We start from the raw sequence: 18,779 nt of genomic DNA on the forward strand, positions 1-18,779 counted from the left end.
CTGCAGGGGGCAGCAGACAGCGCTGCTGCATTCAGGGACTGTGGGGTCAATGAAAAGCAGGAGTTAGAAGAGGACATACACGGAACAGTTTCCTGTGTTGTGGGACAAAGAGGATGAATATTTTTTAAATGAATCATTACTTACCTAAAAACAAAACACAAACAAAAATGTTGGCCAAATGTGGATGTTCTGATAATGTTTTATCATTATATTATTATATTATATTATAACATAATAATTGATCTATTATCCTAATTATTGACTTGATGTCTCCTGAAGACACTTTCTCATTTGATTCTAGATTAAAAAGTGTAAATTATAGACAGAGTTGTCGGTTGTAATCAGAGTTTATTTCCAGAGGAATTTCCTTAACAAGAAGCTACTTTCAGTGTAAACACACAGACTAACAAGTCCAGTGATGGCACGGACTCAACTTTAGAGTCGCCTACTCTCAGACTTCAAGTTACACCTCAGCTCCTGTTTGTAGGCCTACAACAGACTCATCCTCACCCTCCACCTCTCACACCATATTTCATAAGCAGATAATGAACATTTAAAGATCAGCTGGAGTTTGTTTGACCTTTGTATCACTCTGCCGTCACTGTAGCAGAGAATCTTCGAGTACACGTGAACGCAGCACGTCTCTTACGTCAGCTAAGGCGTCAGTCTCAGCTTGACAAAGATCGTCTGTTGAAAACAGGATTTACTCTACGATTAAAACAGAAGTAGAACCTTAACCATAACAACCGATCAGGTGAAACGATTATCCTGTTCAGTAGTTCTTCTTCCTGTTTAAACTATGATGTCAATAAAGTTTTTATTTTACAAATCTATTTATTGTGTTTTGACGGTATTCTCTTCAGCCTTTCCGGTTCTTTGGTTTTTGGAAACCCGTTTAGAGTGAGCCGTCTGTCGTCTGTGCTCCTCTCTGCTGTAACACGGGGCAGCAGCTCTCATGTCTCCGCGGCTGTCTCTGCGTCTCCTCGGCTCAAACTGTCCCGCTCTCTGACAGCCTGTCCTCGGTGTGTCTTTCCACGGACAGCCGAGATGCTCCGGCTCTGGTTTAAAGTGGCGGTCGTCCTCTGGCTCGTCCCCGGGTGTGTGGGAGCCGCTGCCCGCCTGTACACGGAGGAGGACCCGCTGGTGATCCTGGGCAGCAGCAGCCTGAAGCCCACCGTCAGTAACTCGTCCTCGGCCTGGCTGGTCCAGTTCTTCTCCTCCTGGTGTGGACACTGCATCCAGTACTCCAGCACATGGAAGGCTCTGGCCCAGGACGTCAAAGGTACCACCGCAAACACACTCGGTTTGGTTCCTTTGTAAACAGGAACACCAGACTCCATTCAAAATATGCTGTTTACTTCATTTATTGTTCGTCGGTAAAACAGTGATACATGTTTAAGTACCACTCGTTGTGTTTTCTGGTACCATCTTATCTTTTCTTTAATTCGGCATCAATACAATCAAAAAATCAACAGGTGATTACAGTAAAACCTAAACTCTCCCTCGTGTGACTCAACCATATGCTGAATGTATTGGGTTGTGTGAAGCGACTGAAAATTGGCATATTTTGTAATGAAGTTTGGAGCGGTGGAGTGACGTCGATACAAGAATGGCAGCACACTGTTGTAGACAAGGCTCATTAAATACTTATCTGACTTAACAGTGATTACTACAGTATGAGCTAATTAAATATCTGTTAGCTCAAACTAGCTGTGTTGATGCTAATAACCGTCAGGTGATCAGACTCGGCCGCTACAGGCTAACACACCATCATCACTGTTAGCGCTAGTTAGCTTGATTAAGCTAACAGGTGGTTGTAGTGACCCAGTACTGAGCTCGTTTCCAGGCAACAGACAGGTGACACCTGAGGTCTGTCACGTCTCAGACCTGCTCCAGGAAGTCCGGGGGGGGGGACTCTGAGTGTGTTAACCCTGAGGTGAGAGAAACTGAGTGTTCAGCTCCAGAAAGAGGAAACTGAACCTCTGGTCTGTTACCGCGGTAACTGACTCTGTGGACCTCACCTGCTCACTGGTTCACCTGAAGAAACCCTGAGTGTGACGGAGCTGTCTGACAGCGGCTGTCCTTTCCTTCTCAGTCGATCATGTTGAAGCAGAAATAATTCACAGTTTTACACCAGGAGGAGAATTTAGATTCATTTAGATGAGCTCTCGCTCCCTGACGAGGACTGGACCCAACAGAACCGCTCCTCATCAGTCCGTCATTTATATTCTCCGGCCGCACAGCGAATATCAGGCTACACGTCATCGCTGACGCGCTCTCAGGTCTGAACCATCGTCTTTAATCACTTCACAGGTTAATCAATCACCTTCAGCAGCCAGAAACAGAAATAACTCACATTTCATTTGGCTTCTGTATTTCCCACAGAAGCTACAACAGGAACCATCAGTAGAGCCCGCTGGACTTTTCCAACAACGTAACTTCAAAGTCCGTGTTTCTAGTTTTCCGCCGCATTGAGTATAAGACTAAATGACTTCTAGTTCAGTCTGTAGACAGGAAGTGTGTGTCTGCCTCTAATGTTGGGTCCTGGGGGCGAGTGACGCCCTCAGCCTCTGGTCACCCAGCGAGCTGACCCAGGACCAGCTCCTCTGCCTCTGGTCACCCAGCGAGCTGACCCAGGACCAGCTCCTCTGCCTCTGGTCACCCAGCGAGCTGACCCAGGACCAGCTCCTCTGCCTCTGGTCACCCAGCGAGCTGACCCAGGACCAGCTCCTCTGCCTCTGGTCACCCAGCGAGCTGACCCAGGACCAGCTCCTCTGCCTCTGGTCACCCAGCGAGCTGACTCAGGACCAGCTCCTCAGCCTCTGGTCACCCAGCGAGCTGACTCAGGACCAGCTCCTCAGCCTCTGGTCACCCAGCGAGCTGACCCAGGACCAGCTCCTCTGCCTCTGGTCACCCAGCGAGCTGACTCAGGACCAGCTCCTCAGCCTCTGGTCACCCAGCGAGCTGACCCAGGACCAGCTCCTCTGCCTCTGGTCACCCAGCGAGCTGACTCAGGACCAGCTCCTCAGCCTCTGGTCACCCAGCGGGCTGACTCAGGACCAGCTCCTCTGCCTCTGGCGGACGTGGTGGAGGTGGAGGTGGAGGTGAGCACCACCTCATGTTCATCTGCTCAGCAGGATGTTAGGACACAGATGTGTGTTAAACAGCATCTGTTGGTGGTAAAAGCTACTACAAGTTAAAATATCCACTGAATAAACTTTGACTTTGTTTAATATGTGAAATAAAACCAAAGTGAGGAGCCATCGTGAGAAAGTTTTTATATTTAATTTTCAGCCGATTTGAATAAAATAAAATAGCCTAAAATAAAATAAAACATTGAACAACATTCAACCACTTCCTCAAAGTCTAATAGAAAAGACAGTGACGTTAAATTCAAAATGAAAAGAAGACCGCATCTAAAACTCTGTCAGTGATTTTTGTTACGGCCGCAGCCGTGTTACTTTTTTCCCCCCAGAAAATGTCTGCTTCCTGTTTTCTCCCCTGTTGCCATGGTGAATCACAGTATCCGAGCTCCATTGATGATGGCTTTTTACTAGTCGTCAGGCACGAGCTCAACTCAGAGTTAACATACTCAGAGTCGACTTACCTGACTGAGATCAGCTGTTCTGGGACTGAACACTCAGAGTTTCACTTCACAGGTGAGTCAGCTCAGAGCTCAGGGTTCGACTCAGAGTCTGTTGAACCTCCTTTCTGGAACAGCCCCAGGACGGTTCCAGGAACCTGAATCACCAGTAAGACATGAAATAATAATTTGTTTTAAAGTTATAGCTTCAGTTAAGTTAGCTCAGTTAGCTCACTGCCCTGAAGCAAACCAATCAGCTCATATTGATCTGGATCACAGCTGAAGGCCTCCTCTCTGCTCTGATGATGATCAGTGTCAGTTCGTTATGAAATAATACAAAAGCACTAATAAAGTTGACTTTTGTCTATGATGTCATCACTGAGATATATTTCATAGTATTTCAAATTAAATGTAAAAATGTGAAGAAACACTTGATTTATATCAAAGTCTGTGTTGAGCTGCAGAGATATCTGCTGAGGTTAGCATGCTAACCTGCTAGCCTGTCCTTCTTCATAATACCACTCCAAGCTCCCAGTTCGTGCCACTAGCTGCATGGCTAACTGAGCTAGCTAGCTACAACATCTACAGTTAGCAGCAATTAGCGGTTAGTCTGCTGCCGCTGTATGAGCTTAGAGGTTGGAAGTCATGTTTGTTGCTTTCATGTCACAGTAAACTGAACACGTCCACTTCTCTCTGATTGGTTGATTTACACTGGAACAACAAACACTGAACACACACACACACACACACACACACACACACACACAGAACAACCTGTGGGAATCAGTCTGCTGTCTTCAGTCTCCATCTGCCTCCAACTCTCTGAGACCAGCTGCCTCTAACACACACACACACACACTTTCTCTTTATGTGGACCTGCTGTCGGGGTCAAAGGACATCTGAGAAACCCCCCCCCCCCCCAGGGAGACAGACAGCTGGGACACACACACAGAAGACACAGACTGTCTCTCTCTCTCTCTCTGTCTGTCTGTCTGTCTGACTCAGACTCTATTGATCCTTTTGGGAGGTTCCCTGAGGGAAATTGAAGCTCCATGTCATTCATTCACAGCACTGTTACACACACAGTAGAAAAGTATACATATACATGGATAAATATAAAATAAAGTGAAATAAAATAAAATAACACAATATATGTACATATACTTTGACTGTCCTTCGGTCTCTCTGTATCAGTGTTCAGTGCTCATCTGTTCGCCCTCCTCCCCCCAGTGAGGAGCTGAGCAGTTTGATGGGGGACAAAGAGTTTTTCATGTGTTTGTCGGCTCTTTGGAAGGAGCAGCCTGTCGCTGAACCGGCTCCTCTGGCTGCTGATGACAGTGTGCAGAGGGTGGTTGGCATTATCCAGGATGTTCTCCTCTCTGCCACTGTCACCAGAAGGTCCAGCTTCATGCCGACCACTGAGCCGGCCCGCCTGACCAGCTTTTCCAACCTGGAAAGGTCCGCCTTTGATGTGCTGCCGCCCCAGCACACCACAGCATAGGAGAGAACTGTGGCTACCACGGACTGGTAGAACATCCACAGGAGCTTCCTGCAGATGTTGAAGGATCGTAGCCTCCTCAGGAAGTACATCCTGCTCTGAGCCTTCTTGTACAGCTGCTTTGTGTTGCTCACCCAGTCCAGCTTGTTGTCCAGCCACAGCCCAAGATATTTATAGGTCTCCACGACCTCCACCTCCTCTGCTTCTAACAGAACTGGTCTCGGTCTGGGTCTGTCCCTCCCGAAGTCCATGACCAGTTCTTTAGTCTTTGAGGTGTTGAGCTGCAGGTTGTTTGTGTGGCACCAGACAACAAAGTTCCTCACCAGGCTCTTGTATTCCTCCTCTTCATCGTTTCTGACACACCCCATGATGGTCGTGTCATCTGCGAACTTCTGGATGTGGCACGTATCAGTGTTGTAGCAGAAGTCCGCTGTGTACAGAGTGAAGAGGAGGGGGGACAGCACCGTCCCCTGCGGAGCTCCTATGCTGCTGACAACAGTGTCAGACGTGATGTCCTTTAGCCTGACATACTGTGGTCTGTCGGTGAGGTAGCTGGAAATCCAAGCAGCCAGGCAGGGGTCCACTCGCATTCTGATCAGTTTTTCCTGGAGTAAAAGGGGCTGGGTGGTGTTGAAGGCACTCGAAAAGTCCAGGAAGAGAATCCTGACTGTGCCACTTCCCTTGCCCAGATGCGAGTGAGCTCGGTGTAGGAGGTAGAGGATGGCGTCCTCCACACCGACCTCTGCTCGGTAGGCAAACTGTAGGCTGTCCTCAGCGTGCTGTACCTGCGGCCTGAGGATGTTGAGGAAGAGCAGCTCAAGAGTCTTCATCAGATGCGATGTGAGTGCCACCGGTCGGAAGTCATTCATTCTCTCGCTGGGCCGGTTCTGCTTTGGAACTGGAACGATGCATGATGTCTTCCAGAGGGTGGGCACTCTCCCGAGCTGCAGGCTCATGTTGAAGACCCCTTGAAGCGGCTCCCCGAGTTCAGCAGCGCAGGTCCTGAGGAGATGGGGACACGTGTGTCTGGTCCTGCTGCTTTCCGGGCCGGAGCTTCCTCAGTTCTCCTCTCACCTGGTCAGCTGAGATGCAGGGAGGAGGCTGTGAGGAGGGGAGGGGGGACTGCTCAGCTGCCGTCGAGGGGCGGGGGGGGGCATGGAGCTGGGGCTGGGGAGGGGTGAGGGAGGGAGAACAGCGTGGGGGGTGACTGCGGCCGTCGGGTGGAGATGCACTGGGAGGGGGAGGGGGGCTGGGTCCAGTGAGGATGGGGGTGGAGTGGAGTGGCTGAACCTATTGAAGAAGTTGTTCAAGTCGCTCGCTCTCTCCACACCCTCCCCCACTGTGCTGGTCCTTGCTTTGAACAAGCTGCACTCACGGTAAATCTGCTGGTTCTCCAAAGCGGCCAGCTCGTCCATCTTATTCGGCAGCGAGTTGACATTCCCCATGATCACGGAGGGAATCGATGGTTTGAAGCGCCTCCGGTTGTCCGCTAGCCTAGCCTTTAGCTTAGCCCCAGCCTCCGCAGCTCCACTGGGATGTTGTGTTTCTGTCCATGTTTGCTCGTCCTAAGAGCCAGCAACTCCTCTCCAGAGTTAACGAGAGAGCCGACTCCCGCGTGTTCCTTTGAGTCCGCTGTATCCGTGGGATACATTTAAAATCCTTCGTTAAGAAGTAAAATATTTAAAAAAGCCGAAAAGGTAGAAAAGAAAGGTAAAAACAAAAACAGTGCTGCAGAGCGACTGGACAAGCTGCCGTGTCCTACAGCGCCATCACACCTACCTACGACCTGTCTCTCTCTCTCTGTGTCTGTCTGTCTGTCTCTCTGCCTGACCTGTCTCTCTGTCTGTGTGTCTGTCTGTCTGTCTCTCTGCCTGACCTGTCTCTCTGTCTGTGTGTCAGACTGGCAGCAGGCGGTCAGTGTCGGGGTGTTGGACTGCGCTCAGGAGGAAAACTTTGATGTGTGTAAAGAGTTCAGCATCAAGTTCTACCCAACATTCAAGGTACTAGTACTGCTTACACTGTGTATTAGTACTGCATGATACTCAGTGTGTATTAGTACTGCATGATACTCAGTGTGTATTAGTACTACGTGATACTCGGTGTGTATTACTCCAGGTTCAGACAGGACGCCGAAGCCCCACGGCCCTTCTGCTCTGCTCCTCAGCTGTTCTGTCGTCACACAGCTGTTTTTTCACCACAGGAAAGTAAATAACCGCATAAAATTACAACGCCATGTTTTCCTGACAACTGTAAATGTACGTCCACTTCATAGTAATGAGTAGTTTTCTGTCAGTCAGGGTGTTTGATTATCGCAAATAGTTTTATTTAGAAAATCGACAGGATTTCTTGTTGTTGCTTTGTTTGACTTCCTGCTCGGCTTGACACATTCGGCGCTTCCTCTGTGAACGACACCATCGGTTACCACGGGCGCCGGAACCAAAATGGCTCCGCTCCTCGGCGCTTCCACGTCCTGTCTGAACCTGGCGTTAGTACTGCATGATACTCACAGTGTGTATTAGTACTGCATGATACTCACAGTGTGTATTAGTACTGCATCATACTCACAGTGTGTATTAGTACTGCATCATACTCACAGTGTGTATTAGTACTGCATGATACTCACAGTGTGTATTAGTACTGCATCATACTCAGTGTGTATTAGTACTGCATGATACTCACAGTGTGTATTAGTACTGCATGATACTCACAGTGTGTATTAGTACTACATGATACTCACAGTGTGTATTAGTACTGCATCATACTCACAGTGTGTATTAGTACTGCATCATACTCAGTGTGTATTAGTACTGCATAATACTCACAGTGTGTATTAGTACTACATAATACTCACAGTGTGTATTAGTACTACATGATACTCAGTGTGTATTAGTACTGCATGATACTCACAGTGTGTATTAGTACTACACGATACTCAGTGTGTATTAGTACTGCATGATACTCACAGTGTGTATTAGTACTACATAATACTCAGTGTGTATTAGTACTGCTATGATACTCACAGTGTGTATTAGTACTACATAATACTCAGTGTGTATTAGTACTGCATGATACTCAGTGTGTATTAGTACTACATGATACTCACAGTGTGTATTAGTACTACATAATACTCAGTGTGTATTAGTACTGCATGATACTCAGTGTGTATTAGTACTGCATGATACTCACAGTGTGTATTAGTACTGCATCATACTCAGTGTGTATTAGTACTGCATGATACTCACAGTGTGTATTAGTACTGCATGATACTCACAGTGTGTATTAGTACTGCATCATACTCAGTGTGTATTAGTACTGCATCATACTCACAGTGTGTATTAGTACTGCATGATACTCATAGTGTGTATTAGTACTACATGATACTCACAGTGTGTATTAGTACTGCATCATACTCACAGTGTGTATTAGTACTGCATCATACTCAGTGTGTATTAGTACTGCATAATACTCACAGTGTGTATTAGTGCTACATAATACTCACAGTGTGTATTAGTACTACATGATACTCAGTGTGTATTAGTACTGCATGATACTCACAGTGTGTATTAGTACTACATGATACTCAGTGTGTATTAGTACTGCATGATACTCACAGTGTGTATTAGTACTACATAATACTCAGTGTGTATTAGTACTGCATGATACTCAGTGTGTATTAGTACTACATGATACTCACAGTGTGTATTAGTACTACATGATACTCACAGTGTGTATTAGTACTACATGATACTCACAGTGTATTAGTACTACATAATACTCACAGTGTGTATTAGTACTACATGATACTCACAGTGTGTATTAGTACTGCATGATACTCAGTGTGTATTAGTACTACATGATACTCACAGTGTGTATTAGTACTACATGATACTCACAGTGTATTAGTACTACATAATACTCACAGTGTGTATTAGTACTACATGATACTCACAGTGTGTATTAGTACTACATGATACTCACAGTGTGTATTAGTACTGCATGATACTCACAGTGTGTATTAGTACTACATGATACTCACAGTGTGTATTAGTACTACATGATACTCACAGTGTGTATTAGTACTACATAAGTCATGTGTAATAACCTCTGTCATGTTTTTGTCTTCAGTACTTTCGGGCTCACAGTCCAGAGACAGACAGAGGGACCACCTACAGAGGTGAGACACATTCAGACCTGTCTCACACCACCTGTCTCACACCACCTGTCTCACACCACCTGTCTCACAGCTTGAAACATGAGGTCATTTAAAGTTTACAGTCTGATCTGTTGGAGACAAACTGTCTGTCTCTCCAGGTGCAGACAGAGAGATCCAGTCAGTGAGACAGCTGATGGTGAACATCCTGCAGAATCACACCAAACTGGACTGGCCCGATCACTGTCCTCCACTGGAACCATACAGGTACCAGAACCACAGAGAACAGAACCACAGAGAACAGAACCACACAGACCACAGAGAATAGAACCACAGAGAACAGAACCATACAGACCACAGAGAATAGAACCACAGAGAACAGAACCACACAGGCCACAGAGAACAGAACCACAGAGAACAGAACCACACAGACCACAGAGAACAGAACCACAGAGAACAGAACCACACAGACCACAGAGAACAGAACCACACAGACCACAGAGAACAGAACCACACAGACCACAGAGAACAGAACCACAGAGAACAGAACCACACAGACCACAGAGAATAGAACCACAGAGAACAGAACCACACAGAACAGAACCACACAGACCACAGAGAACAGAACCACAGACCACACAGAACAGAACCACACAGACCACAGAGAACAGAACCACAGAGAACAGAACCACACAGACCACAGAGAATAGAACCACAGAGAACAGAACCACACAGACCACAGAGAACAGAACCACAGACCACACAGACCACAGAGAACAGAACCACACAGAACAGAACCACACAGACCACAGAGACAAACAGTTTTCCCTTGAAGCTGACATGTTTTTCTATAAATCAATATGATAAATCAGATATAATGTGTTCTGTTCTGATTATTGATCGGTCCTGTGACGGGTCTGCTTCTGTCGTCTCCACCGTGACCACGTTTGTTTTAGCTGAGACTGGGTCGAACCGAGCCGAGTAAAGCAACAGTACCAAATAAAAGAAACAACTGATACAGATCTGTCTGTCTGTCTGTAGCTCTGTGGAGCTGCTCCCTCTGATAGGTCAAAGGTCAGATCACTACACCGCCATCATCATCGAGGAACCAGAGTCCTTCGTAGGACGAGAGGTGAGACAGAAGAATAATAAAGAAGGAAGTGTAACTTCAACTGGACAGCAGACGCTCTGTCTGACTGTCTGTCTGACTGACTGTCTGTCTGTCTGACTGACTGTCTGTCTGTCTGTCTGTCTGTCTGTCTGACTGTCTGACTGACTGTCTGTCTGTCTGTCTGACTGTCTGTGTGTCTGTCTGTCTGACTGTCTGTCTGTCTGTCTGTCTGTCTGTCTGACTGACTGTCTGTCTGTCTGTCTGTCTGTCTGTCTGTCTGACTGACTGTCTGTCTGTCTGTCTGACTGTCTGTCTGTCTGTCTGTCTGTCTGTCTGACTGTCTGTCTGTCTGTCTGTCTGTCTGACTGACTGACTGACTGACTGTCTGTCTGTCTGTCTGTCTGTCTGTCTCTCAGGTGACCCTGGACCTGCTGCAGTACTCAGGTGTGGAGGTGAAGAGAGCTCTGAGCTCTGATCGCCTCCTGCTGGACACTCTGAAGATCACAACCTTCCCCTCCATCTACCTGCTGCATCCCAACGCCACACACACACACCTGCATGTGTGAGTAACACACACACACATACACACACACACACACACACACACACACACACACACACACACACACAAACACACACACACACACACACACACATATACACATACACACACACACATACTGTATACACATACACACACACACACACACACACACACATACACATACACACATACACACACACACAGTTTATTGTCATTTAGCTTTTATTTTTATTTTTATTTGATTTGATTCAAACAGGAAGTCTGTTCTCATGAGTCACATGTACAAACCAACAACTCTCTTCTTCTTCTTCTTCTTCTTCTTCCCTTCAGCGAGAAGAAGCTGCGTTTCTTCTTCTCCTCCTTGTTGAGGACGTTACCTGGAGTTCAGCGCAGGTGGAAGTCGGGCAGCAGCAGCAGTTCCAGTGGAGGTCAGACGGGGGCGCTGCAGGACAAACAGAGCATGGAGCCGTGGAGAGACTTCGACAGGTCAGACCGACTCGGCTCGGCCCGGCTCGGCCCGGCTCGGCTCAGTCTGTAGAGTCAGTGGACGGTCAGTAAACCTGTGTGTCTCCCTGCAGGTCGAAGGTGTACACAGCTGACCTGGAGTCAGCACTCCACTACCTGCTGAGGGTCGAGCTGGCTACCCATAATACCCTGGAGGGGGAGGAGCTTAAGATCTTCAAGGACTTTGTCACTTTAGTTGCAAAGGTAACGGAGCTGCTGCAGACCTCCTACGTCAGCAGACACCTGCTTCATCACAACACGTCACTGTAAACAAGTATCCCAGCATGCATCTGTTCCCTCCACAGTAACACTCACTGACGACCTGGAGTCACTTTCCTCCTGTAGCAAACACGATATTGAGTATTGATATCTTTGGAGGTCTTGTATTGATTCCAGTACAGTGACATCATCACTCTCCACCTGTTAGTTGTATCCAGGTGGAGGTTCTGTGGTGAAGCTGATGGAGACTCTCTCTGATTGGCTGCTCAGTCTGCCGCTGCCACGAATCCCCTACCAGGCAGTCCTGGACCTGGTGGACAACAAGATGAGGGTGAGACACACACACACACACACACACACACACACACACACACACACACACACACACACACACACCACCTCAACTCCTGTTTCCTGTCCAGATCTCAGGTGTGTTCCTGGGGGCGGAGCTTCGCTGGGTTGGTTGCCAGGGCAGCAGGGCGGGGCTTCGAGGTTACCCATGTTCCCTCTGGACTCTGTTCCACGTCCTTACCGTCCAACATGATGCCACACCCACCGCACTGGAAAACACAGGTACACACACACACACACACAACAGGTGATTTCTGCTCCATCTCCCGTCTGCCTGTCTGGTGACCGTCTCTGTCTCGTGCAGGTCTGGAGGGCGAGGTGGCGCCGGTGCTGCAGGTGATGCGCCGCTACATCAGGACGTTCTTCGGCTGCGAGCAGTGTGGACGACACTTTGAACAGGCAGCAGCCGACAGCATGGAGAGAGTCCAGAACAGAGAGGAGCAGGTCCTGTGGCTGTGGAACCAACACAACCGGGTCAACTACAGACTGGCAGGTACGCACACGCACACGCACACGCACACGCACACACCCGTCTGTTTCAACTGACAAAAGATTGGGAAATACGAATGACACCACAGTTAATAGCACACACACACACATGCATGAGCAAACACACATACACACACCCAAGTTAGGGGAAGATTATTGGAAAGTACTTGAAATAACACTGGGAAGGATGTGAAACAATGAGGCAAAGATCAGCGGGACATTGGTGGCGCTGCAGGTCGACACGACGCAGGTGTGATTGTGTCAACAGATTTTGAGGCATATAAATTAAGAGTGGAGGAAAAAATCGATTCACATAAGAATCGCGATTCTGAATCGATTCATAAACTTCAAAAATCGATTTAAAAAATAAAATGTTATTATTTTTTTCCATTTTGAAAATCACACAAAACACCAATTTGTGTGATTTGTGTACAGTTTATTTTTGTAACTTCTGGGAGAAAAGGCAGCTGGCCTCAGCTTTTATTTAGGCAATTTTATTTATGCACGTTATTTCTTGTACAGTAAGTTTTTATTTGTTCAGCATGAATAAATGTTTCCTTTTTTTAATGTTTGCCTTTGTGTGATTACATCATTGGAATCAGTTTGTTTAAAAATCACATTATCTTAAACAAACTGTGTTGTTTTGATGCCATAATTTGCCTTAACACACTAACACTGTATCAATTATTGAATCGAGAATCGTTTGAATCGAGAATCGGAATCGAATCGAATCGTGAGACACCCAAAGATTCACACCCCTGATATAAATGTTGGGTCAGTCCAGAACAAACAGAGCCCACTTTCTACAAACCTTGCCTCTGTGTCGTCTTTCTGAGGGTTTGGACTGTAAACATTCTCTACAACATCACCTCAACATCACCAGACTCCTTAAAGCTGGAGTTTGTAGAATATGTGAAAAACACGAGACTGGGATGGAAACAACTGCGCTCCACCCTCCAAACCCTGTTTCGACACCGTTCTCGTGGAAAGTCGAAACTTTTCTGTCACACACTTGCCGTGGCCGAATTACAGGTAAGAAAGTACTTTACCTTTCTCTCGTGAACAAATTGAACGTATAAACAAACAAACATTAGTTTTGCATCGTTTAGAGACCGACGACAATTACTTCTTGCTGACGTCTCAGCGTGACACAGCCTACATGTCTGGCACTAATAAAGCTACGATATTTGTCATACTGACGTGATACTCATACAGCATGATCTACTGACAACAGCAACACTTATATATCACAGGAAAGAGCTGTGAATGCTGAGAATAATAAAACATAACGCTAAAGTAAACAATTACCCCCACATGCACGGACTATCGGAGACAACCACTTTATTCAGACACTTCTTTCTTTTCACCGCAACCTGAAAATAAATACTAACCGTCACATCCATATCTACAGACACACGTCCTCTGTATGTCGTGTATATATAACGCTACTGACGATACATTTGACGTTGACTTTGACTTGTAGCTGTCGTGAGCCCTTGGCTACGGTTAGCATAAAGCTAATCAACTCACAACATTACTCGTCACTTGTGACCACAAACCGCCTGCTTTATTAGATTCACGGTCATTTCAACTACACAGCCAATTACTGCCACACCTTTAGATTATCAGCTACGTAAAACTTACACCTGTCCAGGTGAAGAACAGCAGGCTCAGGATCCAGCTTCAGCCCGATGCCATCGCTCAGCTCTCTCCACCTCGGACACGCTTGTCTAATGTTGACACGCGATTTATTCCGTCTGTTGTCACTCTTCTTCCTTCTTCTGGCTTAGCCGTGTACGCTTTTGTTGGTAATGCCGGGATAGCGGCTTTTCCTGTCGGGACGTCCGCACGGAACGTGAACGCGCATCGACTTTGGTTGAGCAACCAATAGGAACGCCCAAAACAGCTTGCTCTGTAAAATGAACTGTGATTGGCTGAACACTGACGTCACGGCACTGATTTGTTAAAGCCTGAACACAGAGGGAGAGGAGACAGAGGAGCAGTGCTCTGTCATAACACTGTGAGTTACAATGTGCTGAGAGGTTGTTATTGATTTTTGACCAGATGACGCCAGAAATAACTGACACACTCCAGCTTTAACAAATGTGGTGATTTTAAGAGTTGTTGAGTTAAAACAAACTTTGTAACGTAGTGAAACTCTGTCTCTGACAGACTCTGAATCATTGTCTCCTTGTTGTAAATTCAGCATTAAATGAAAACAGTCAGTTGTGTGTTTCCTTGTACAAAGTGTCAGTTTGTACCAGCCTGTCTGCTTCTGTGTCTACAGTGCTAAAGTCTTACCTGCCAACATTTAGCAGCTGTTTGAACACACTGTTTACACTGATTTCACCATTTACACTCAATTTATGAAAGAAGAAACATTTTATTGATCTAAACATGTCACATTTTACAAACACACTAAACAGTAACCAGTATAGGCGACTTCTTTGTCCCCAGACTCCCTTAACAAATGTGTCAGTTTAGTGAGTTGTTGAGTTGGAGACACTTTATAAACTGTGTGAAACTCTGTCTCTGACTCATTCTCACTTATTTGTTGCTTCTTGTAAATTCAGCAAATGTTCTGCATGAACTTCTTTCTGTCTTTGAGTGAAAAACACATTTGCTGCTCGGAGATAACTCATTGAATCCATGTCAACATCAACATCCTGTTTACATCCCCAAGAGCATCATGGGAGCTGTAGTTCTGAAATGATTATCCCTAAAATCCAATAATATTTCATGTTGCATCAGCATATTTTTGACATTGTTCTTATTTCTCTCTCCTCCTCCTCCTCCCACCTCCTCCACCTCCTCCCCTCCTCCTCTTCCTCCACCTCCTCCCCCTCCCCCCTCTTCCTCCACCTCCTCCCCCTCCTCCTCCTCCTCCCCCCCTCCCCCCTCCTCCTCTTCCTCCACCTCCTCCCCTCCTCCTCCTCCTCCACCTCCCCTCTCCCCTCCTCCACCTCCTCCCCTCCTCCTCCTCCTCCTCCCCTCTCCCCTCCTCCCACCTCCTCCCCTCCTCCTCCTCCTCCCCCCTCTCCCCCTCCTCCCCTCCTCCTCCTCCTCCTCCACCTCGCCTCTCCCCTCTCCTCCCCTCCTCCTCCTTCCTCCCCTCCTCCTCCTCCTCTCCTCCTCCTCTCCTCCTCCTCCCCCTCTCGTCCCTCCTCCTCCCTCCCCTCCTCCCCCTCCTCCTCCTCCACCCTCCCCTCTCCCCTCCTCCACCTCCTCACCTCCTCCCCCTCCTCCACCTCCTCCCCTCCTCCTCCCTCCTCCTCCTCCCCTCTCGTCCCTCCCCCTCCTCCTCCTCCTCCCTCTCCTCCTCCTCCTCCACCTCCTCCCTCTCCTCCTCCTCTTCCTCCTCCACCTCCTCCCTCTCCTCCTCCCTCTTCCTCCTCCCCCTCCTCCTCCTCCTCCCCCTCCTCCTCCCCTCCTCCTCCTCCCCTCTCGTCCCTCCTCCTCCCTCCCCTCCTCCCCCCTCCTCCTCCTCCTCCTCCTCAGGCTCTCTGAGTGACGACCCCCTCTTCCCTAAAGCTCCGTGGCCGAGCCCCTCCCTCTGTCCCTCCTGCCACGAGGAGAAAAAATGGCGTCCACATCTGGAACCAGGACAAGGTCCTCCTCTTCCTCCGGCAGCACTACGGAGCCTCCAACCTGTCCCCCCAAATACTCCCTGACTCCCCCTCGACTCCCGGCACCTCCTCCTGACCCAGATCCTGATCCTGTACAAAGCAGCCGGCCCTCAGGAGGAGCACCGAGGAGGAGAGAGGAAGGAGCCAGAGAAGAAAGCTGATCCGAAGCTGGAGACTAGACCCGGGACACCAGGCTCTGACGGGGGAGGAGAGGGGGGAGGTTGTGGGTGGTGGAGGTGGAGGTAGAGGAGGAGCAGGAGCAGCAGGAGCAGCAGGAGGAGGAGGTGTCTGGATTCTGGGTCTGGGTTTCAACAGCGTGGACATGAGTCTGTGCGTGGTCCTGTACGTCTGCTCCTGCCTCTTCCTCATGCTCCTCTTCTTCTTCTTCAAAGTCCGGTCCAGGAGGTGGAAACTCCGCTACTCCCGCCTCCACGTCTGAGACTGCTTTATACAGAACCGGACCGGTTTATACAAGACCAGGTTTATCCCGGACCGGACCATTTTATACAGGACTTAACCAGTTCATTTTTAAAAGAGCCAGACTGGTTTTACAGAACCGGACCACTTTATTCAGGAGCCCAACAGTTTACCTGGACCAGACCGGTTCAGTCAAGAACAGACCCGTTGTACAGATCTGGACTGGTTTGGCTCAGCTCTGGGTCAGGACTTTGTCCGGAAGTTAACAGGTGCCAACAGAAGAGTAACGTCGCCTCTGAACTCGTCCATCACACCTGGACCTGATGGAATCAGGACCTGGACCTCAGCAGACCTGTTACCTGATTGTGAGGTGTTTCTCTTCTCCGTCTGCAGGATTTGGACCTCAGATGTAGATCCTGGTCTGGAGCAGATCTCAGGTCTCATTTATTTATTGATCCTGTGAGCAGGTGTGTGTTCAGACCTGTGGGTCAGACCGGGTCTGGACCAGGTGGTCTGGACCAGGTGGACTTGGTTTAAACCTCCCAGCAGCAGACTGGGACTGGACGGGACCAGACTGGTTCTGCTGGGTTCACTTTGTGCCAAACGCTGCTGACAGACGCTACACCTGTCCTCTCAGGCCCCGCCCCCTCCACCTGCACAAACACTGGGGTGTGTGTGTGTGTGTGTGTGTGTGTGTGTGTGTGTGTGTGTGTGTGTGTGTGTGTGTGTGTGTTTGCCTTTTAACTGTGAAACATGAGCCCGTCCTGATGAATGGATCTCTGTAGACACATTGATTGATTGATTGATTGATTGATTGATTGATTGGCAGTATTTAGTCACAGATCAATATTCCAAAAGTCACTCTGAGAGGTGAAAACTTTAAAGTGTATTTTTTTAAAACCATAAAATATCAACATGGAGTCATCAGTGATGATGTCAGCTGGTGGTGTGATGTCATAGTGATGTCATAGTGATGTTTCTTATTTAAACAGGAAGTGAAAGTGACTGAACAGATGACATCATCACAGGGTGTACAGAAGGTCCAATGTTCAATATAATTAACATTTTAAATTGAACTCTGTTCAGTTTTCATCACTTTTGGGTTTTTTTGAGAAATAAAATTGGAAAATTAAAAATTTAACCTAAAATGTCAAATAAATAATGATGTCACTGCTGTTGAGTTCAATCAGACTAATTAAATGTCAGTGAGACAAGTTTTTTGTAAAATGATCATTTAAAAGCAGAAAGTGAAATATTTTCCAAGATTGTGAATAATAAATGTGTTATTGTTTTAATCTGGTTCAGTGTTTAAACCAACAGGTTCATTTAAATATTTCATTGTTTTTTCTTTATTTATATCATATAGGGTCAAAATGTGAAGTCAAATTAAAATTTCAGACAATTTTAGTTTAAATTTCAAATTTTCCTGTTTGAATTTATCAGTTTTCTCTTTTCATTATTTATTTTTTACCATTTTAATATAACTTTTAATTAGATTTGTTTTCTGTCTAAACTGTCTCAGTCACACCAGGTGTGATCAGGTAGCTTCAGGTGATCTGCAGTGTCGTTTCTCAGTCTTTATTCATCTTTAACCTGTTTGTGTTTGAGGTGAGTTTCACAGTGACGGAGTGAAGAGTTGCAGGTGGACTGATGGATGTTTGACCTGATGGTCCCTGAATGCACCAAACAAACCGATAAAAGACTTTTAACTGTCGATTCTGTTGACAGCTTCTTTTAATTTGTATTTTTATGATGAATTATTTTAATGAGATGTAAATAAATCATGTTTCTGCAACTCTCACTGACTCTGTTTACTGAACCACTGAGCAAGGCAGCAGCTCAGTCAGTTCGGTGTGACCTTTGACCTCAGGTTGGTTTATACTTCACGAAGGACAACAAATCGTTGAAAGTGTTTGGAGTCAGACCGACTTGTCCCTGTGCTGTTATACGTAGCTATGCTAGCAGGTTAGCTTTGGATGGTGATGCCACTCAGACACAATGACAATGCTAACACGTTAATGTTTTTCAGGTATCATTTTTACAATGTTTATCATTTTAGATTAGCATGTTAGCACGCTGAGATGCTCACAGTTACAATGCTAACATGCTGATGTTTAGCATGTAGCTTATTTTTTAATGTTAACATCTGAGTTTAACATGTAAACAAACGATAAGAGACGAGATATGATTGAACTATATTAATTCTGAAGGACAGTATTAACCAGTAACAACCCGTATTAACCGGTAGTGACCAGTATTAACCAGCAACAACCAGTAACGACCAGTA

General features: G+C 46.9%; 1 protein-coding gene across 1 annotated transcript; it reads left to right on the forward strand.

Moving 5' to 3' along the window:
* The first annotated feature begins 871 nt into the window (after positions 1-871).
* On the forward strand, positions 872-18,287 carry qsox2 (quiescin Q6 sulfhydryl oxidase 2). The gene is given in 16 exon segments (XM_084359648.1): positions 872-1,282; positions 6,981-7,081; positions 9,207-9,255; positions 9,393-9,498; positions 10,273-10,363; positions 10,759-10,904; positions 11,217-11,372; positions 11,465-11,594; positions 11,818-11,940; positions 12,032-12,182; positions 12,265-12,453; positions 15,948-16,024; positions 16,026-16,103; positions 16,105-16,179; positions 16,181-16,266; positions 16,268-18,287. Coding segments are annotated over 16 exon segments (2,040 nt in total). The 5' UTR covers positions 872-1,047; the 3' UTR covers positions 16,515-18,287.
* Positions 18,288-18,779: the final 492 nt, after the last annotated feature.

The sequence above is a fragment of the Pagrus pagrus genome (genome assembly GCF_965226575.1).
Source record: "Pagrus pagrus genome assembly, chromosome: 8".
In the NCBI taxonomy this organism is placed as follows: Eukaryota; Metazoa; Chordata; class Actinopteri; order Spariformes; family Sparidae; genus Pagrus; species Pagrus pagrus.